This window comes from Betta splendens, chromosome 21 (genome assembly GCF_900634795.4).
Source record: "Betta splendens chromosome 21, fBetSpl5.4, whole genome shotgun sequence".
NCBI lineage: Eukaryota > Metazoa > Chordata > Actinopteri > Anabantiformes > Osphronemidae > Betta > Betta splendens.
Window position 1 is genome coordinate 14753701 of NC_040899.1, and position 22526 is coordinate 14776226.

At 36.9% G+C, this 22526-nt stretch overlaps 2 protein-coding genes across 3 annotated transcripts; both read left to right on the forward strand.

Annotated features, from left to right (window-relative positions):
- The first annotated feature begins 997 nt into the window (after positions 1 to 997).
- Positions 998 to 7625, forward strand: nmi (N-myc (and STAT) interactor). Its single transcript, XM_029137276.3, has 9 exons — positions 998 to 1195; positions 1283 to 1330; positions 1876 to 2034; positions 2118 to 2234; positions 2379 to 2538; positions 3165 to 3271; positions 4935 to 5121; positions 5809 to 5912; positions 7042 to 7625. The coding sequence occupies exons 1-9, from the start codon at positions 1175 to 1177 to the stop codon at positions 7243 to 7245; spliced, it is 1107 nt and encodes a 368-aa protein (XP_028993109.1). The 5' UTR covers positions 998 to 1174; the 3' UTR covers positions 7246 to 7625.
- A 185-nt stretch (positions 7626 to 7810) lies between these two features.
- On the forward strand, positions 7811 to 21146 carry itgb2 (integrin, beta 2). Of its 2 annotated transcripts, XM_029137249.3 has the most exons (16): positions 7811 to 8802; positions 9796 to 9847; positions 11133 to 11227; positions 11447 to 11648; positions 12024 to 12194; positions 12918 to 13159; positions 13338 to 13496; positions 13662 to 13757; positions 13850 to 13939; positions 14055 to 14192; positions 15235 to 15425; positions 15554 to 15792; positions 16300 to 16519; positions 17392 to 17609; positions 18132 to 18298; positions 20498 to 21146. In XM_029137249.3, exons 2-16 carry the CDS (start codon positions 9799 to 9801, stop codon positions 20561 to 20563), a joined length of 2343 nt encoding a protein of 780 aa, XP_028993082.1. In that variant the 5' UTR covers positions 7811 to 8802; positions 9796 to 9798; the 3' UTR covers positions 20564 to 21146. The 2 variants fall into 2 exon arrangements, with proteins under 2 accessions (XP_028993082.1, XP_028993083.1); XM_029137250.3 differs by lacking the exons at positions 7811 to 8802; positions 9796 to 9847 and having other exon boundaries at positions 11463 to 11648.
- The last annotated feature ends 1380 nt before the right edge of the window (positions 21147 to 22526 follow it).

Genomic DNA, 22526 nt, shown 5'->3' on the forward strand with positions numbered 1-22526 from the left:
ACACTGTATTTAAAAGCTTTTTAGCAAATTGTACAGCTTGCCGTTGTTTCATTTTCGGCTTGAAAATATAACCACGCAGTGCTACTCTTTCATGCTTCGTCTGTGACCTCCTGCTTGTTTGTTTGCTGGCCTGAGTCGCAGAGTCACGCGAGATCTCAAAGCAAAAGGAAGGGGGTGGGGGGTGGTGTGTGTCTGCTTCGCTCTGGTTCACAGGTGTGGTGCCAAAACGTGACTGCCTGCCAGAAATCGATTGCGGGAGCGCGCATCGGTTTGTGTGGACTACAGTTGCTTATTTTGGTTTCAAACGGCCATAAGTTGTGAAAGTGATCAACACGTTTTCTAGTGGTGGATTTGTGTAAACGACCTAAATAATCACCGACCGTGGCTGTTTATCTCTATGACATGATGCTAGGACTCAGATCTACAACCCAAAATTGCTGCAACATGTTTGTTCTTCCACATTTTGTTTCTGCACGGAACAAACTGCACGAGTGACCACCGAGTTATTTTACCACTTTTAATATCTATATGAGACCAATTAAACCAGTAAGATGCTTTCATGTTGCCAAACGTGATTATTGGAGCCAAAGCTTTTGGTCAGAAGCTTAATTCTGCCTCATTTTAAATACACTGAGCTCTGCTTTGTTATATTTACAGATGTAATAAATATCCAGTCCATCTGATCTTTGTCTGTTCCTGTCTAAGACCAGTAAAACCAGTAGCATGGTGGTTTTATGTTGCCACAAAGTGATTAAAGCTCACTGCCTTGCGTGTGCTACAGTACTGTATATAGGTGTCATTAGGGATAAATAAACAAAACAAGTTGGCCTTCATTATATAAAGGAGAAATGTTCTAGTGATTTACAATGCTTTATTTCGCTGTTTACAGGCTAAAATGTAAGAAGCTAGCAAATAACAGCTAAGTGGCGTAGCTAGAAAAACAGAACGGAAGGGGTGAAGAGCAACAAAACCCTTCAAAATGCTGTGGCTTATACAAGTGCCCCATTCACTTTCACTTTTCATTTAGTTCCCAGTCGCTAGTAAAACGTCACACTTCGCGCTTTAGTTTTCTCGCTTTACAGATTTCACTTAGGAAAGACTAACACAAAATACAAAAGCCTACTCTGAGAGAATAGCTTTATCAACTGGAAGTTTCGTTTGTGTCGATTAAGCAATGGCTGAGGTGTTCTCGCAGGTAAGGCTCGTTGTGTTTCATATGTTTTTGTACTAGTCACCCAACAGTTCATGGTTTGGAAACGGAACATGACTTTTATGTTGTCAGTTCAACTGTGGTTCGGAGGATGCGAAGAAAGAGCTGCAGATGTGGAAGGTAAGAGGCGTCTTATTTTATCGACCCACTTATTGTAAAGCGGAGACTCGGACAGGAAGAACGCGTTAATTAATGTATCATACTCGGGTGAGTTCAGAGTTTTCTCTGCAGCCGTGAACAAACTGTAAGCTGCTCAATGTGACAACAGCTGAAAAGTTGCCGTTCGTATTGTCGTGGTTAAATCTATCGTCACCATCGTTTAAGTGCGCGTTTCGTGATGATTACGGTAACAGCGTTGCGACTGACTCACTGTCATGATATTGGAGCTACTCCCATAGTGTGTAGTGCAAGGTACTGCATTCGCAAAATTCATAAGCTCATCTCATCTCATTGTTTACGTAGCAATGGAATTTCTAATAGTATATGCTGACAATAGGCTAAAAAGAGACTTTCATTTAATTAACAGTAATTTAAAGATGTCAAGAAAACCATGTTAACAGACAAGAAGAATACTGTATATAATGTGCTGCACCCATTTTCTTTTGAAAGTTTAAACTAAAACTGCACCTTTCTTTACGGGCTTTTTTGGTTTTCTCCACTTTTAGAGTAAAGTGGAGAAAGCTGATGATGCAAAATCCAGGCTGATTATGGAGAAACTTGAAGAAGATGAACTGAAGGCGAAGGCCAAACAGGAAATGTTCATATTGGTCAATAAGCAAGAAGAGTGTGACAAGGAATTCAATCATAGTATGACTGCATTGAAGGTGGTGTCATCTTTTAAGATACATGGGCTACTGGGAAGAACTGGATTCGGAAGGTGTACTGATTTTCTCATTCTTTACCATAGGGTGAAATCCTGAAGCTTAATCAACAAAAACAACATTTATTAGCCAAACTGAGAAGACATCAGGCTGAACTTGATGACAGGAGGGCTGAGACAACCAACCTACAGCAGAAATTCAAGGTAATTATCATCAGCATTACATAAAAATTTGGCCAGACTGTTGTCACACTCTTTTTCAGTATATTGATCAGGAGCACTACAGTACAATGTATTTATTTAAAAACAACAATAATGTATTGTGTTGTGTTTCTTCTACCTATGTAGATCTATGCCAAGATTCCAGACACAGAGGTGAATTTCACCACTCAGCACAAAGAGACCAGTGATGACAGTCAGCCAATTAAAGGAAGGTTTACAATCAGCCAGAAAGCCAATATGCTTCTGCAGGGAGGCCAAGCACTCCTCACCTTTGAAGAAGAAAATGGTAGTTATTACTTCAGCTACTTTCACAGTGTGATCATATCTTTTTACCTGCTTATCGACACTCATCAATCAAAGACAGCCGAACACCACACCAGTGTTTGTTATGGGCAGATGAAGACAATCACCTATTTTAAATTTTAAAAACCATTTAAAATGACAACTGTCAGAAATGTGAAGCATACCAGGGGTGCGGCACAAATGTCTAAAGTAAAGTTATACAGGTTATTAAGGTTAAAAATAAGTAAAGTAGAAAATTTTACCTGCCAAATTGGATACTTTTACATTTACATTACATTTAATGTAAAAATTCTAAAATAAAATAAAAACATAAAAATATGTAAGTAAGTAATCAGAACAAAAAACAAGATAGTAAGATTAAGATTGTCTATGACATTTAGCTAGATTGTTATGTGATTACTTAATTACTATTGGTTTTAAGCCGTAATGCTGAATAAATATAATTCATTTCCGAACACGATTTTCTTATTATACACACTCAATTGGGCACAGAAGAACCAAATTTTTTCTACATCATAACATAAGTATTCACCCATACTTAACTAATGCTTAATATTGTGTAGTTATTTCCAAGAATTACCAATATCTGTGTTATCTTTTATGTTCCAGTGGCCTCTCAGATCCTGAAAATTGCTAAGTGCTCTGTGTCCTGTGAGAACCTGAGTGTGGATGTGAAACCACAGAGAATAATCATGGATCCTGCTGTGAAGTTTGAGGTATATTCTATATATATATATATTCTATATATTACAATGACAGCCCACACTCCTTGTTTGTGTATGTGTGTTTTAAAGTAATCCACAGCCTCCTCTTAGATCCGACACTAAAAGCATATGTGAGAACACCAAAGTAATTGACCTGTCTTTGCACTGACATGGTGGGGAAGGCTTAAGGGGTGAGGCTGAGCAGAGGGTGATTTGCATACTAAAGACAGAGAGCACTACTTCCTTATCCATTCTTGCTGCAGGTCTCTGGCTGCCAATAAATGCCTCCACACATTATGACTGAATTAAAGTAGACAGTTCTGAATCTAGAAGGACTGGCTTCCAGCTGTAATACAATCAGTGGTAGAAAAGTGGATGTTTGAAAAGGGGCTGGTAAAAAAAACAAGCAAGATTTTTTCCAAACCCATACAGAACCAACCTTCTTCAGCTGCAGGCTCAGAATAAAGAAATATGTGAATGCACAACATAGCTTTGTTACATTATAGATCAGAAAGAATTTTAGAACATGTGGCTGACAGATGCGTCGTTATCAAGGTGTGTGCTTCTAAATTTATTTTCAAATAATAGACATTGAATTTAATATAAGAACACTAACTGTTATAATTAAATGTGGGTATGACATAATTCAATGTTTAACTGTTATAATTAAATGTGGGTATGACATAATTCAATGTTTAACATCATTAACAGTAGGTCACTTTAGTGAAAATTAAAAATATGAAATTGTAACTAGTTAATATAAATTTGCTATCTTTGTCATATCTTGTCATATCTTATCTTTGCATGTTATGAACAGTGCAAAATAATTAGTTCCTTAGTTTTTCTTAGCATTGTCATTTAGTTCCAGCCAGATTCCAGCGACAAAACTATGTCATGTACATCTTTGTGGGAGATGCTAGACCTGCAGTGTTCATTGATTTTAGGAGTCAACATCCCCTGATCGCCTTTCTGAGAGTGCTAACAGCCTGACCAGAGTGGCTGCACTACAGTACTTGATTAGAAGATTTAGATGTCTTTTCCAAATAGTGTTAAATAAAAAGCAAAATACTAAATTAAAAAGACAGATATAAGTTATTCTGAGTACGCTCTGACTTTATTGGATGCACTTGAAAAGTCCAAGCTTAATACACGCTCTGCTGTGAATTCTACTTTGACAAGGATACAATTTCAATATCTTCTCCTACAATATGGAATGGTTCTAATAGTTTGAGCCTCTAATTAATGGTGGTTCACTAGAAATTACTAGCATCAATATTATTTAGTTCATGAATTTGTCATAGCGTAATTGGTTGTTGTTTGTACTATTAACTATTTCTTTGAGACTGTGCAGGTTTTACTGTCAGTCACCTTAAGATAGCCTAAAAGCAGCAATTTGAAATGTTGCATGTGTACGTCAACAGCTGTTTTGTACCCTGCTTAACCAGCTGAAGACAACTAATTTCTCTACCATGATCTACATGTGACCAGGTTTCTCATTGACTAGTAAAATAAACATGCTGTGGACAAAATTCTTAAGATTCTTAACTCTAATGCTACAAATAAAAAAACACAAATGAATTTATATAATACATCAAATCAATGTTATAGTGGTGCAGAAAACAGATGATTTGCTACATTCCTTTGTGTCCTCTAATCAGATTTTTCATCAATTCAGGTTCACCTCACTGTTTCCAGAAGGCAACTCAAGTTTTTCAACGTCCAACCGTCCATGCCAGAAGACAGAATAAAGGACAGATTAGAGATGAGTTTCTCTAGGCCTAGCAGAGGAGGAGGGGAAGTTGAGAGAGTTGAGTACGACGTGAACACTGGAATGGGATGCATCACATTTCTCCACCCTGGAGGTACAGTTGCCTGAGTCACATTCTGATTACGTATGTTGTCAGAATTATTACACTCTATTTAATTGTAAAGTTGTTAATTCCAGTTTCAAAACATCCTGGACTGAAGTTGTACAGCCACTGTCTGCTGGAGTAAACTAAGGAAATAACACAGAAGCTCCGTCATTTAAGTAAAATAATTCCTTTATTAGTTTTTGGATCTAGAGACTTCACGTGATGTGTGTATTTTCTTCCTGCCAGTGAAGCTGTTGGTTTGCGTTCCAGTCTTCGTGTTAGCAGTTTGCTTTGATTCTGAACTTGTGTTTGGTCATTTCCATTTTTGTCCAACAGTTTTGTTCACTGATGTAATTGACAGAAAGAAGAAGCCAAACAAGTTTCAGTAAAAAAAAAGCTGCTGATGATGTATGCGTCATATGAAACGACGTGCAATTTTAAGGCACAGAAATGTCAAAATGGTCTTATATTAGGTCTATGATATTGTGAAATGGACGGCCTGCCACAGCTAAGAGAGGCAGTGTCGAAGTGCTTTGAGTTCTAATAAGGTAAAAGAAGCACTTTAAAAGCGCAGACCATTTACAGTAATTTTCATCCACATTGTATTGTCCAAGTTGTGTATTGAATCACAACATAAATAAGCTTTAATATTAATTTCAAACCCAAATGTAAATGTGTGTGTGTGCATGTGTACAGTTGCTGGGAACCTGGTTCTGAGAGGGGAACAACGTGTCGATTTCGGCTCTGAAGTGAATGTGCAGGTTGGACCCATTTACAATTACGAGTTGCGCAGGTTCCAGGTAATTATACAGCACTGAAATGAAATAAAATAAAATATGCATTTGACAGAGACATTACATATTAATAGTTTTTAGTTCATAATTTTTCCTGTCCCCGCAAAGATCTAGTATTATCACATTATTCTATTTCATCTGATTGCTGATTATTATTGATTTTTTTTTTGTATTATTTTTTTCTCTCCCTCTTCCTATTGGATGGTGACAACATTGAAAGAGATAAATTTGAATTGCTTCTCCTGTTTTCATCCAGCCTTCCTTCCCACAGGACAACTAGGTTACTGGCTTCACATTGGCTACATGCCTTACAGAGTCCTTTAACGCCAGGTTTCTATTCCTTATGACGTAACAGGAGTTCAAACGCTAACAGCGACTCCTTTTTTGTTCTCCTTCTTTTCTAATGTCTTTCTTCTGAGACACACCTCTATCCACATTTGCAGAACACCATTATCACAATTAGAATCCAAAGAATACATTGCTTAGCATTACTGTATGTTGGAAGATTTTCAGCCATCTAGGGGGAATCTTGGCATTAGGACTTCTAGAGCCAAAACATCTTACCACCTATCCAGGTAGTGTAGCTTCATCAGTCTGAGGACAAAATCAGACGCCAGCATGATAAATACGAGATCGGTTGTGTCTGAAGCCTCCACCTCTATGACAGAGTGGGTGTTTCTTTACACGTGCAACTCAACTTGTACTCACCTGACCAGACCTTTGTCTTTTTAATGTAGACACTAGTCCTTCTGACTGGTGGTGACTTCTTAAGAAAACGTTTTTGTTATATGTCAAATTTGGCAGCATTTGAGCCCTGGCTTCCAGCTGCACAGCCCAGTGCTCTAACCCTAGTACACCTGTTCACAAGTTCCTTGAAGCCTTCGCATTGCACAATAAATGTAAATGGGGTGCTGGCTTGACTGCAATCTCTGAAGTAATGGCTCAGTGTCAAGGACGCTTCATCTGACTGAAAATTGTCACATTGTCAAATTTATATTTTTTAAGAAATGCAAGGTTTTGTCTTCTGCTGCAATAATTCATGTACTTTTTTGATGAATATGCAGTATATATATATCATGTCAACTGATCAGTAAGGGACATATTATATTTGAACATGTTTATGATTTTTTTTTAGACCTTTTGTGGTGTTTTGAAGCGAACAATCCTCCTGGATGACATCAAAGACATAGAGGATGAGGAAGATCTGCAGGACCACTTGGAAATCCACTTTCAAAAACCCAGCAACTATGGTGGTGAGATTGAGAGCATCAAGTACACATCCAAAGGAAACGCTCTGCAAGCCTTTTTCAGTGAGGAAATAGAAAGAGATAACATTTAAGGAAACTAGTTCTGTGACTGTAAAACGCAGAATGTCTTATATCTGTGTTATTTGATTGGTTGAATGCTTGTGAGGGTCAATGTGCAAAATGTAAGAAGGCCGACTTCTTCCCTCCACCTGAAAATACAGTATGTAAATACCAACAAATGCTGGTCTTCTGCTAGAAATATATTTTTAGAAAATGCCATTTTAGACCTTCTTTGTCTAAGTGTCCTTTTAGCACAGGTTTTACAGAGGTTTGTTTTTTTTATATTTACACTCACAAGATCTCACACTGAACACATGAATTGCAACTTGTGGTTCAGTCTCTTGACATTGGTTGTCACTGAGGCATGTTATGTTGTAATGTAAAAAGAAAAGAATAAAACAGTTAAATAATATATATTTTTTAAGTCAGTGCATGTTATCAACTCTGATTTGCTTTGAGCTTGAGTCACAAAATTAGAAAAAAAACATATAAAATATATTCAATATATATATATATAATACTTTCCATGTGTTTTTTTAAACAAAATTTAAATCACAGATTTTGCATAATTACCCATGTTAATCCTAGCAACCTCAGTCTAGATTAACATTGCCTACAATAAACTGTCTTAATGAATACTACTAAAGGCGTGAGAAAACTGTATATTTACTCTATAAATTGACAGGACATTTGTTTTGATTTGTGAAGCAGATTATATTGTTGTGTGCCATGCCTCGTCCCAGCCACCAGAGGACACAGGTGGTGTTGTAGAGACTTCTGGAGCAGGTGTTTCCTATTTGGACTCATTAACTGCACATACAGTACTGTATATACACCACATCTAACTGCAGCTCTAGTTGGTCGCCTTTGACTTCGCTGGATTAGCCTTGTTCTCCTCTGCACACTGACTTTTAGCCTTGTTATTCAAGATTTGAATTCTAGAAAACTAGTTAGCTTAGGTGTTAGTTTGTTTTCTTGAAGCATTTTTTTGCATAGTTCATTGCATTTTGCTACTTAGAGTAGCGTTTTTTGTTTGTCATTATTACCACTCGTTTTCTCCCACTTCTGCAGTGTTTATTTTTAGTTTAGTTTAGTTTGATTTGTACTTTAAAATAATACACCAGAATATACCCGTGTTCTCGAACTCACTCACATCTCATCTTCACTTCAACAAAGTATAACAGCGTCTTCTTGAATACATCATCTGAATTAACAAATATGTCCTATACAAAATGAAAAAAAAAAAAACATCTATTTTATGAAAAGTTGTTTGATAAAAAACGTTTGAACCCTATTCAGCTGATAAATCACAATAAACTGGAACCAAACCCTCCAAACTTTTGTGTTCTTGCAGTTTATTCTGAAAAACGAAACCAAAAAACACTTCTTACAAGCAGTGTAGATGCATTTTAGAGTTAACAAGTTGTGACATCAGGCCTTATGCCAGACTGCAATATTGTACACGCTATTCACACAGGAAGTGTGAAGCAACTCTTTGGTTGTTTCACACTTCCTGTGATCAGGGTGGAGCCTCTCCACCCTTCAGTGTCTAACGCGACTGTGTCCAGACCAGAGCCACATATTTTCTGGTACGTAAGTTTAATTTTAAATGGCAAAGAAATTTCTAATAGACAAATGCTTTTTACTATCCATCTATCTATCTAGCAATTGATCAGAGTCTTATATATAATTTTAGGGATGTTGTTTGTTAATGTGTGAAATGAACGAAGAATCGTATTTCAAAATATGACAGCAAGTCAGACAACAGCAAGCAGTCAACAACTAAAAGCTTGCAAAAAATCTTTAAATCAAAGAAAGGAAAGTTGGTAGTTTTCTGTGAGGAAGCTGAAGATGATCTATTTTTTAGTCTGAGTCAAAAAGCGGAAATATACTAATGATCCAACACTTGTTCCCTTTTACCTTTTATGGTGTTGACAAGGTTGACACAGTATAGTGTGTATAGGAAATCATATTCTTACACTGAGGAAGGACAGAAGATTTATGTTTTATTCATATAAACTTACATAGGCAATGTATTGTTTCTAGGGTTAAACTATTACATAAAGTAATTATTGATTTTGGATGTATAGTCACAATGTAATATACTGTAAGTGCTGTAGGACTTTTAGAGAGTGGCCTTGACTATCTATCATCTAATTATTACAATTTTGTGTCTCTGTATCTATGATAGTTATGTACAATCCAACTTGATTTACACCAGGAGTAAATATATTTTTTATATAAGATATTTTCTTATATTTAGAATGTATGTAAAACTACAGTATACTATATTTTATTTATACCGTTGGCACAATTTCTCTTTTTGAAGTCTTTGTTTGTTTTAATGTTCAGAGTCATTATCCTACAGTACCATTTAACCCTATGCACCCCACGCCCTATTTTCTGTCATTGTAGGGGGTTGTATTGTTTACTTACCCACTTTTATTTGTTTCTAAATTGAAATCAAGAATGTAGTACTGCTTGGTTATTGATTTATTATTGATTCATGTTTGTTGTATGTATACTCTTGTTTTGCTTTTGCATTGCAGATTAAAAAAAAGTCTTTATGTTTTTATCTTTAGAAAATGGATCACTGTTTGCAGTTTCTTTTGCTTCTGCTGATAAGTCAAAATGGTAAGCTATAAATGACTTAATAATAAAATATAAATTCTGAAACTTTAAAAACGTCTGACCAGTACAGCGGATAGTGTATTCCATAATGAACAGCATGCAAAACCAACCCAGCAATGTATAAGAGAAGGGTGAAACAAAGGGTAAGGGTATATTGGTTTAAGATCTTAGTAGTAGTATTCTCCACTCAGACTGTACACCACCAAAAAATAATGAGCAGTTGGCTTCTGAACTAGAAGGTACTAAGCTGGATGGGGTCTGAAGAGGAAAGGCGGTTACGTTTGAGGACTACTTTTTAATTATTCATAACAGAAGCTTGCTTTGTTATGGGAGAGGGAGTAGGTGAATGTGCCTGATCTGGCAGAGAGAGGAAGTTAGGTCTGTACAGTATGTAGGGCCAATTAATGGTGGAGAAACAGGAAGTCCACTGAGAAAGGGTGAAGTAAAGTAGATACAGTGACGCAGTAGATGCAGTGAGTCAGTGAGAAGTTCATAGAGAAGGTGGTTTTTAAACCTTTAATTAAAATACAGTTGGAGCAGAGTAGAAATGCTGTGAGAGTATTTCTCAAGTTGAATCCAAGCTAGAACTTGCAACAAACTGTAAGACCCTCACAGTGCCATAGTAAATGCTTAGTTAGGAGCGCCCTCCTCAGAAGCCTGTTGCAATGTCATGTTGCTCCATCACAGTGTTATGTTACAATAAAGCGTTGAACTTATGAATATTAGTTTTTCCAAGTGAAGTGAATTCTGAACAAGTGATAGATGAGTTCATTCTCGTTTGACATTCTTATTGGATGAGATACTGTACACACAAAGATGGGTATAAATGTATTTGTGCTTTAGAAATGATTGCAGTAAAATCATCACAGAACTATTTTAGTTGTCAGATTGTCTTTATATTCCTTCAGACTCTTCCTCCCTCACTAACTATTTGTTTAAAATCCTTGTATATGCTGTATGCAGCGAATGAGTAAAACGGCCTGTTTCACAGATCTGTACAGAAACAGAAGCAATGATTTTCTGTTCATCTGACAAATGACTGAAGCTACACGTAAATAAATTAAATTGTATCGTTGCCAAAGAATTGCCTTTTTCCTAATTCGGCTAATCAGACGATATTCCTGAAATATTCCCAACTGTTTCTTATCCAAAAAAATATATCTCATCTGCTTCTGATCCATAATTGTGTTTATTTCTGGACTTGGACCACACTGAATTTCCCTCTGTTTAACCTTAGAATGTACCATAATTCATTACACCAGTTATGGATGGTGTTTTTAATTTGCAGGTTTGTGTGAAGATAAAGTTTGCTCAAAATCTGTGATCAACTCTTGCGATGACTGCATTAAATCTGGGCCATACTGCCTGTGGTGTGAGCAGCTGGTAAGAACAAAATTTCTCATCTACACCAAATCACTATTAACAACTGGTTTACATCATATTACCACAGATCAATAAGTATATAATTACGTCATCTGATAAAAAGAGACACTGCAGAAACATTATTATACATTAAGTCATTCAGGTGAAGAGTAAATATATAATAAGAATAATATATTTGATGCTGCTACCTTCTCTTTCTTTTTGTGCATGCACTTATAGAATTTTACCAAAATAGGTGAGCCAGAAGCCATACGCTGTGACACTGAAGCAGAGTTGATACGCAAAGGCTGCAAAAGGGATAAGATCATCACCCCTCAAAGCACCGTACACGTTGAAAAAAATCTTTCTCTGTCCACGTCCTTCAATGAGCAGGAGCCCGTCCAGCTGAGACCACAGAAGATTAGTCTGAAACTGCGTCCTGGTCAGTGGATTCTTACTTTGACTTTGAGACTTTGTTTTAAAACCATCACAACCAATTTGTGTATATAATGCAACCTAGGAGCAGTGTCTTTTTAGTTACACTTGTAATCAGAAAATGAGAAAACTATCACAAACTACATCAAAAAGACACGAGAAAGTAATTTTAATTAGCTGTTAATAATATTAAATATTTTAATTAAAATGTTTTTATTCTTTATTAAACATCAATTCAATTTAGGCATCTTAATAATTAATTATAAATTCACATTTCTCGCCATCTAAGGTTTGGACAGATTGTCAGATGAGACGATAGAGCAACTTTAACACAATCTCACAAATAACAAATGTAATGTCATTTTTCCTTCTTTCATTTTAGGGCTTCCAACCACATTCCGTGTTGCTTTTAAAAGAGTTGAGGGATATCCAGTTGATCTGTACTACCTGATGGACCTGTCATACTCTATGAAAGATGACTTGGAAAACGTAAAAGGACTGGGAAAACAGCTTTTTGAAGCTCTGAAAAGTATCACGGAAAGTGCTCGAATAGGTAATAAGCAAAAATTTAAAGATATACAAGTCCCTCACCTATAACTTTGTGTTAGTGAATTTGTGTATGGTACATGTGTATGGGTAATATTGCTCAAAATCTACTACAAACGCTAAGATGTGATGATACATACATGTAATACATTTAATTTTTTTTGTTTGTTTTTAAAGCTAAAATAGTAAAAAATTATATTAAATATATATATATTTATATATTTTATATGTTTGACTAGGGAAGATGTTGGCTTAATGTATACAGAATGTATACAACCTAAATTCCAAAGCACATTTTATGCATAGAGTAATGTATGTGTCATTCTTGCCATGAAAAGTCCCTGTGGGTTAAATGCATACATAGATATAACACAACCGTCTTTTTTATACTTTGTTTACTTTCATGCATGTCACAGTGAGTGGTTGAATTGTTTTGTGGTACATTATATGAGGACATGTTTCTAATAGCTTAAAGACGGTGACCAAAAATTTTCACTATTTCACAACCTACTCAAGTTCAAATTCATGATTCAGTAAAAAATATGTAGTAGAATTATCAGTTGCGGGTCTTCACACATCTTAATAACCAGTTGTAGGTTGGCTAGGATTCTGACATGCAGTAAATGATTAGCAGCAAAATGTGATGCAAGTGTATCTTCCTGTAGAAAAGAAAAAATAATAATGTATCATAGATTTTGAAAGTAATAGACATATGCATCTATGAATACAGGGTTTGGGGCCTTTGTTGACAAGACCGTCCTTCCTTACACTAACACCAACAAGGAGAAACTGCAGAACCCATGCGATGACAATTTCCAACAGTGTCAGGCTGCCTTTGGCTACAGACATGTGCTTACGATGACACCAAATGAGAAAGACTTTGAGCAGAAGGTCACAGCACAGTCCATTTCTGGAAACCTCGACACTCCTGAAGGGAGTCTTGATGCCATGATGCAAGCTGCTGTATGTGGGGTAAGTACAAAGTCTGATTGGAACAGTTGTATTAATTGTGCGTATTACAAATCTGTGTTTTTTTCCCCAAAGCAAGTTAGGGTGAAATATCAGTATTGAACAGTATGAATTATAAACAGTTTTTTAGTTTTTAAGTGGCCCAAAGAGATTCTCTTTCATCACCTTGTTTGTTGATAAGGACAAAATAGGCTGGAGGAACAGCAGCACTCGGCTTATTGTGCTGGCAACTGATGCTGGATTCCACATGGCTGGAGATGGAAAACTGGCTGGCATATTGGAACCCAATGATGAACAGTGTCACATAGATAATAACCTTTATACTAAGAGCAGTGAGATGGTATGTATGAAATCTCAAAAGGGTTACGAATTATAGAAACAATAAATTATTCCTGGTACAACATCTGATTATAGTTTATTTTCCTCACTCCTATCAGAAATATTTTAACACTATTATTAAACGATGCTTGCTATAGAATCTAACTGCAATACTTAATGTGTATAGGACTATCCATCTGTTGGACAGCTAGCTGTACAATTAGAAAAAAACAATATTCAACCAATATTTGCAGTGACGGAAAATGTTGCAGCCGTGTATAAGGTAAATAAAAATTTATTTTATTTGTACAAGCCATAAATTATGCTAAAATGTATAATACTATGAAAATTTAATATATTTTTTTATTATTTTAGAAACTCTCTAAAATGATCCCAAAGTCGGAGGTGGGAATTCTCTCATCAGATTCCAAAAATGTTGTTCAGTTGATTGAAAATGCCTATAGTGTAAGTAGAAAAGTGTGTTTAATTTCTATGAATAGATTTAGAGCTGTGTTGTGATTTTAATCCTATTTTCTTTTTTGTTATTCTAACAATTTTCACATTTAATGATTTATAACAGAGGTTGTCCTCCAAAGTAACTATAACACATGACACTCTCCCTGAAGATGTAAGTGTTGTCTACACCCCAATATGTGATCATCCATTATCAACTGGGGGCAGCGAAGGTGTTTGTGATAGTGTTCTCGTAGGAAAGGAGGTTAGTTATTTTATCATTCATAATTTTTCAACTTTTAATTGTAATGTTTTAAAAGAATATGGGGCTGGGGCTGGCTTACACTGTTGGGGCCATTGTTCAAAGACATGCAGTTAGGTTAACTAAAGACCCTAAAGTGGCTGTAGGTGTGATTGTGAGTGTTGGCTTTTCCTGCCATAGACAAGTCACCTGTCCACGAGTGACCCACCACTTGCCCAATGACAGCGGAGGCTCCAGCTCCCCAGTGAGCCTTGCGAAATTTACAGTTACAGTTCCACCAGACAATACTTTTTATTCTGGAATCTTAAGAAGAATTCCAAGGCTCCCTTCTCACACTAGATTGCTATTGCTAGACATGCCCAAGGTAAAGCTGACTTTACGCATCACATATATGGTCTCTTTGTGATGTACTCAAGAATCTTTCCAGATTTCACAGTGTTTGCACACTGATTTCATTCTAGCAGTTTAATTACTGGAATAAAAAACATTTTTTACACAACTGTGCACAATATGACCATTCAGATCTTACAGAGCACACCCAGAGTCCAAACCCCAATTTTTAAATATAATCAGATGAATTATTATTAATTGGGGAATAAATACTATACTAATACTGAGCACACAAGGACTGCAGTATGCTGGAATCACTACTGGACAGTCATAATATCCTACATGTAAAGAAGTCATTCTTGCCAATGCAAATGAGATGGTTTCACCTCTTCCTCTTCAATTATCATCTCTCCTCTCTGTTGTTATCACAACTGCAATACATAAATTCTGATCCTTTCATTAATTTTTTGTTCATATAACGGATACTATGTGTGCCTTTGTGAAGCTCAAAAGAGCCAGACCAAAAGACCAGACCTCCCATCACTAACACCAATATGTTTTTCTATGGTTCCAGTTTACTAAATACATTAATATTAGTATGGGGTTAAATAATACTAAAAACACAATTTGATGTGAACATATACTATTGAAATGTTAAAAGCCTTGTAAAAATGTCCTATTCCTCTTTTTAACCAACTGTAACTACCCTCCCCAGATTTCTTTTGATGTCACGGTGACAGCACACTCATGTGTGGAGAACAAGTCCTTCACTATCAGACCACTGGGCATCAAGGAAACACTGACAGTGACCTTATCCACAAATTGCATGTGTCAATGTAATGATTCTACTAACAAAAACCACTTCCTTTGCACAGACAAGGGAGGCATCAGCTGTGGTATTTGCAAGTAAGCTTTACTTTACACAATGTGTCAATGTATGATGAAATACACAAAGAGATGCCAGTCAGGGGCTATAGCTACAGCATACAGAAAATGTAACGCCTAATCACTTTTTCTAACATAATTTTATTCAGGTGCAATGAAGGCTTTGTCGGTCAGTTCTGTGAATGCGCCATTGGAGATAAAGATGAGCGAACCCTCAGAGAATCCTGTAAGAGACAGAACGGCACAGGCACAGAATGTGAGGGTCGAGGAGACTGTGTGTGCGGCAGGTGCCAGTGCCATACAACAGAGGGTGGACTCAGCTATCATGGTGCCTACTGCGAGTGTGACGATGAACACTGTGAGAAGTTCCAAAATAAACTTTGTGGAGGTAGGTTATCATTTTCTGCAAATATCTGTCTTTTTAGTTTCTTTTCAATTTGCCTCAAAACTGAATTATTTCTTACCAAAATGTACTTATTCATCATAACCCCATTTACCCTTGGTCATATAACAACATAACAAATATAGGTTATACAGTTTTAATATCCAACATATCATCAAAGAGTCCCTTTTCACTGGAACATTAGTATTTGCCCTTGCTACCTTTGCCTAAACCACTACTTCATTACACCTTCTACTGTGGCTAAAAGCAGTTACAGACTGTAACAGCTGAGAGAAATGACTATAGTCATTTTAGTCTTTTGGAAAATTAAGCTATCAATAATGACTCCATATGTTTTTGTGTAACTGGACTTGAAAGTTTTCTGCTTTTGTGCTTTCCAGTCTGCTGCTAACTACTCTTTGTTGGCTCCTATTTAGGAGCTGAGCTGCGTTATGTGAACAACTAACATGAGCTGTTTCTCTAAGTATCCTCTCTGCTATTTGAAATTTGCAGGCAATGGAAGGTGCAACTGTGGCAAATGTATATGTGATCAAGGCTATGAGGGTTCAGCCTGTCAGTGCAAGGTGTCTGATGAAAGCTGTCGTACCCCAAACAACTCTGTCTGCTACGGCAGAGGGGCTTGCAAGTGTAACCGATGTGAATGTAAGGCGGGATATCAGCGTCCACACTGCCAGACATGCCTCGGTTGCCCTGATCCCTGCCAGACCAAACTGTGAGTTCACTTTTACTCAATATTGATGGGGTTTATCAAATAACTGCATTGATGACGATTAAATATCCACCTTATTCTGTTGTCGCACATTCCAACCAAGACACATGTTTATTCAGTTCAGCTTCTGCAGGTTCATCTACTCAGCAAAGTAGTTCAAATGTTTTTAGACTATAGTGAAGGTATTCTTTTGTTAAGATGTCATTTATAAATCAGTAGAGTTTTTTTAACAGCTTTTGTTTCTCTGCTAGCAGCAATAAATGTTTTAAAATCCATTGCCATAAAAGTATAGTTCTGTGTAGGTTACAATATATAGCAAATTAAGTGATGATGTTCTAACATGAATTTACAATGGACAGAAAGTTGTGAAGACGCCCTACAATATTTGGTGGATTAAATTTTAGACGCTTTCAAGATTAGCAAATTCTGCTCAGATTCTTATGGAATGTTAATAGATGCACAGTACATGTCGGCTCCCTTTCTGGCCGACTTGATTGACTCTAACAATAACACTGTGGTACAAAGGCAACTGGAGGTTTTGGTTGCAAGCGCTGCAGTTGCTCTGCACTGACTAGAGATCCTCAGGGGAGGACAGGAAATGCCTGCACTAATCTCAGATCCTAAAATTTGGTGTGAACCAATTAATCTTTAATTTACCTTGTTTGAAAATTATTAATGAACATTTTTATTATGAAGGTCAAGTTACTAGAAATGTTTTGATAAATGCTTTGACAATAGCAGACTATATTCTTAGTAGAAAAGTAAAAAACATCTGCAGATGCTTTCTATCGTAGGCAGTACTAGACTAGAGTTGGAGTGCTGCAGCCAGATTCCACAGTAAAATCTGACTAAAACCATCTGTTTTACAATTACAGGAACTGCGTTGAATGCTTGGGTTTTGACTCTGGCCCCTTTAAAAAGAACTGCGATGCAGCATGTAGCGCAAGCCTTCATCATGTGGTGGTGGACCAGTTCAGCAACCTACCAAGCAAACAGTGCACACAGAAAGACTCAGAGGGCTGCTGGATCAACTTTAGACTGGAACAGCTAGTTGGAGAGGACAACTACATGGCTACAATTCTGAAACAGAGGGGTAAGCTACTGATAACATGCTGGCAACCTTTTAAAAGTTAGAACAAGTAGCTTCAAGCACACCCTTTTGCTGCCTTGCTGTGTTGTTTGTACGATACCAAGGCAAAAAATCATTAAGCTTTCTAGAGTTTAGCTTCCAAACTGCCTAACCCTGAAAAGGAAGCAGTTGAATGTCCAAGTGTAGACAACCTTAAGATGTTTTGATAGAAATTTTCCTTAATGTCATAATATTTCTGAGAAATTAAAAGCTTTTATGGGTAAAGCAGAAGAGCTATTTTAGTTGTAGAAGCATTTTTAGCAATGATTTCAATATTACATTGTTTTATTTTGAAAGACTGTAGTAATGATGCTGTTTATTTTGAAAAGGTTATTGGTGTAAAATTAATATAAATGTGTAACACCTCAATCCCAACATTGAATCTGTTCATGCATAGATTATTGGGTAATTTACAGTTAACTCAACAGCGGATCTATATACTTTGCATCGTGTAAAAGCTTCTGTGTGTTATAACTGTTCCTCCAGACTGTCCAGAACCACCCAGTATTGCAGCTATCATTGGGGGCTCCATAGCATCTGTGGCTCTCATCGGTATCCTACTGCTGATGCTTGTCAAGTTATTGCTGTACATGAAAGACCTGAAGGAGTTCCGAAAATTTGAAAATGAAAAGAAGAAATCCAAATGGGCAGACGTGAGATACTTTTTACTTTTTATTATTACTGCCAATAAAGTGATGGTTTTATATAATAAACATTTTTATAGTTAGAATCTATTGTTCTACCTTTAGGCTTATTGTTTTTGTTGCCTTCATTACTTCTACACAGTGATGTATTCTTCGCTTTAGGCTTGAATGTGAATGTACATGTACAAAATTGTGACCCAAAACTGTGAAGGGAGATTTCTACAACAGAAATCAAAAACAAAAAGCCATAAAGGTGTGAGGCACACCATATAAACTAGAGCTTGGACTAAACTAACTTTGAGCACTTGAACAACTAACAAACACAATTTTACCTGCAATTTAACACACACAAAAAATGACTTGAAGACCTGGTTACACAGACCTAAACAAAAAACAAAGACCAGAAATAAATAAACTTGAGATGTTGGAAAATTGAGCATAGAGCCCTGAATGAAGACATAAAATCTGGCAGTTGACTGAAGTGAAAGTATTGTATACTGAAGGCTCAGGGAAAGAAACAGGTGAGTTAGTCAAATGAACCAGATAATAGGTAATAAAAGGGAACAACCAGGAAGAGGGAGTGGCTGGAATGAATGAGGGAGAGGAACAGAGCAGAATCAGATATGGGATCATCACAATATAATGTAGTAAAGCAAAAAATAATTATTATTATTATTAGACCAATGGTGGGGAAACTTTGCATTGCAGTGAAGTGCCACATTGCAGTGCCCAGGGGTTCAGCTCAAGGGCACACCTGGTGCCAGGTCGCATGCCAATGCTCTACCTTCTGAGCTCCCAGATAGCACCCGGCTAGCACAGGCTGAGAGACTCAGTTAGTTTCTTTCAGTTAACATGACTTTCAGACTTCATAGGCCTCTGCAGATACTATAGGCTCAGATTAAAGACACTGTTGTGGAAATCATTTTATATAGAGAGCTGCTGGAGATCATCAGTGTGAAAAACCCTCGCAAAAGTTTACTAGCATGCCAGCATGGAGTGGGTCAGACTTCATACCACTAAGACATATTGAATATCCACTGAAGGACTCAGGAGACAGAGCCTACTTATACAGTGGGACGTCCTCCCACTGTACACCCAACTTCCATCATAACCATAACCATCATCAATCATCATCAATGTTACACTTTTACTGCCAATGTTGCTATTAAGATACATTTATCCCATCATGATTTGATCTGTTACATCAGTAATATGATTCTGTCTGTGGGCACTCTACAGTTGACTTTATCTTGATCCTCTTTGTGGGAGGAAGCCTGTTTAACTCTTTCCTCATTATATCAGATGAGATTATTACCCTTATAAACTAACACAGGGCTCACTAGGTCTAACGTACATCGTTCCCACACCAGGAAGTAATTTATATTGACATTAAACTTGCCAGCTCAACCTAGAGCTCTGGCCAGAACCATTAGCAGCAGAGGACCAAAATGCATGACCACACAAAGGACCGACTGAACTTTTTACTTTAATTAAACAGGACACAATTAGGTAGGTACAGGTACTGTAAAGTACAAAAGATAATAAACTGAAAACCACCAGAAGCACGACAAAGAACTCAGAAAATAAATGCTGAACTTAAAATCACTGCTAGGCAGGAAAAACACAGTGAGACTTAACAAGTAGCACAAGGAGACACAGCAGACCAAATGCAACCAAGATTGACTACGATAAAACATGACAGCACAAACCAAGACGAACAGGATCTCGACCGACAGCGTAACATTCATGACAGCTACAGACAAACTGGACAAAGTGGTGTGTGGTAGGAGTGTTTAAATAAGAGGCTGTGGAACAGGTGTACTCTGCAATCACTCTCATTGCCTATAAGACTGATTACAAGGACACAGAAGGGAACAGGAAATGATGTCCCACCACAAAGAGCAGACAGAACTAAGACGACAGCAGCTCCAATGGCTGGAGAGCTGATTGTCAGAGGTGGTCATTTTGTAGACCGTGAAAGGATTGTGTGGGACAGGAACACGTAGAGGAGAAATACATTTGAGGCTTTTACTTCTTTTTACATGTGGACTTATGTGGATATAAATACAGAAATGGTAATATATTTCTGAAATATAGAACACTGCATTTAATAATCTATATATCTCATGTCTTAAACTTCATTATGTTTGAAATTTATTGTAATATCATGAATCAAAACAAACTAATCTCTGGGCTTCCTGTTGCCAGGGTGAAAATCCACTGTTCAAGAATGCTACCACCACTGTCGCCAACCCCACCTTTACTGGAGAGTAGACCATCACCACCACGCAGTCCCCTGCCCGGCATATTGATAATGTACCCATCTTTATTTAAGAGAATATGATTTGTGACGCTCATGTTATTGGCAATTACCTTTATTCCCTTGTTTAACTGTTAATTCTTGTTAATATGTTTAAGTTGCAATTTTTAATTATGTCCTGTCTATACGTGATTGTCATTTTATTGTTAATGTAATAATTTTGCTGATGTAGTATATTAACTACGTATAGTGATTTTTCAGTAAAAAGTTTAAAATGTGTAATGTTTTGTATGAAAAGTAGTCAAATTGCTTCACATATTGTTTATGTTATTTTAAATTAACATTGGTGTGAACAGCTGTCTGTATCTTTCTGCCAGTCCTTGATAACTTACCTTTCATACATCCAGACAGCTGGAATAGGCTCTAGAGCCACAGACCTGTTGTCTAACAAAATAGTTATAAATTAAGTAGATTTAAAAACAACACATTTTATGTTCTGTCTCGATCTCGCTAACAAAAAAATATACAAAAATCAGTTTGTTTCTATTACAAATAACATTTTCAGTAAAAACAATAAAGAAAAAAGAAAGAACTTTCTCTTAGCCTGGTGTCCAATTTATAATAATTTACTTTACTTAGAATTGCTGCCTGACTCCTGCATGGTTTCAGTGTGGTTTAAGTACCATCTCAGTAGGCAGCCTGCATATAGTGTGATCCCCCACTCGTACACGTATGTGTGGCTGTCTAGTTAAGGCTCCCTAGAGAAGTGTGTTGCAATGGTGTACTGATCTGCCTGGTGGAGCAGTAATATGTCATCTAAGCGCACGGAGGACTGTAAACAGATAAGGTTTGGTTTAACTAGACTTCTATTTTTTAAATAGTTGAGTAGTTTTACTGTGTTGGTAGATGGCCCTTGCTACAGTACAAAGAGGGAGGCGCTCTTAAAGCAGGACTTGTACTGTAGTGGACACTAAAATCTGATAAGGTTTGTTTGAAAAAAGCACAAATTTATGGACATGACATGGAACAGCCACCACAAAAATAGAAATCCAGTCATCTGTAACTTTGTATTCAATGCAGTGTACAGATGCAATGACAACCTGTGTGTAGATGGTAGCACTACCTCTCTCAGGTAAATACTATTTCTAAAGAGGTTAACATGATTTTCAAGGCAGAATTAACAGACTTCTAGAGTTACAAATAAAGTTGGCCATATACTGTATAACCTACTATGTATTAGTATACCTATGTTTGATGATTCATATAAACCTTACCTTACGATACCTCTCCTTTGCCCAGCTGCTCCACATAAATGACTGACCTCGTGTGCAAAAGCTGACTCTGTGGACATGCAACAGTCACAGCCTTCAGCTCTGCTAACTAAGCTGAACAAGGGTATTTCTGAGCACTCACCACCTCTGTTTTTACATCTTTCTCCTGCACCACTGCAAATCCTGCTTTGAGGGCACCTCCCTCTTTGTAGCAGGAGCCATCTGCAGAGTAAAATCTACATTCTGCAAAGGACCAGCACTCAAGTCCAGCTGACATGACTCGACTTTTAGACAACTTGATTAGTGCTTTCTCATGCATCAAATGGGTTGCAGTGAAGTGACAGTAACAGGTTGGAGGCCCCAGTTCAACTGGTGCTAAAGACTCAGTAATAGGTTACATGTTGAGCATGTGTTCACCTGTTACTTGAGTCAGAACCCCACAAACAGAAAAATAATTCCATAGTCAGGGATGTTTAAAGCTGGCGCCTGCTGCTATAACATCTAAATAGTTTAAAACCGCCATGTGACCCTCTAGGGTCCAAGCAAGTTTTCTCAATAGTGGAATAGCCATCAAAGACAAGTTAAAGATTAAGAGAGACAAAATACTTAACATTTTTAATTAAATCATACAGTTAGAAAAGATGATTCCTCGTACTCTGCCTGTACAACAATGTCTATAACAAAGTTCACACAATCTTGATTTAAC

Bases quoted from the DNA above. Each gene is read 5' to 3' on its own strand.
- nmi (XM_029137276.3), top strand. From the start codon at position 1,175: ATGGCTGAGGTGTTCTCGCAG. The intron at 2,235-2,378 runs GTAATTATCATC...CTACCTATGTAG, and splicing joins ACCTACAGCAGAAATTCAAG to ATCTATGCCAAGATTCCAGA. The intron at 3,272-4,934 runs GTATATTCTATA...TCATCAATTCAG, and splicing joins ATCCTGCTGTGAAGTTTGAG to GTTCACCTCACTGTTTCCAG.
- itgb2 (XM_029137249.3), top strand. From the start codon at position 9,799: ATGGATCACTGTTTGCAGTTTCTTTTGCTTCTGCTGATAAGTCAAAAT. The intron at 12,195-12,917 runs GTAATAAGCAAA...CTATGAATACAG, and splicing joins CACGGAAAGTGCTCGAATAG to GGTTTGGGGCCTTTGTTGAC. The intron at 13,160-13,337 runs GTAAGTACAAAG...TTTGTTGATAAG, and splicing joins TGCAAGCTGCTGTATGTGGG to GACAAAATAGGCTGGAGGAA.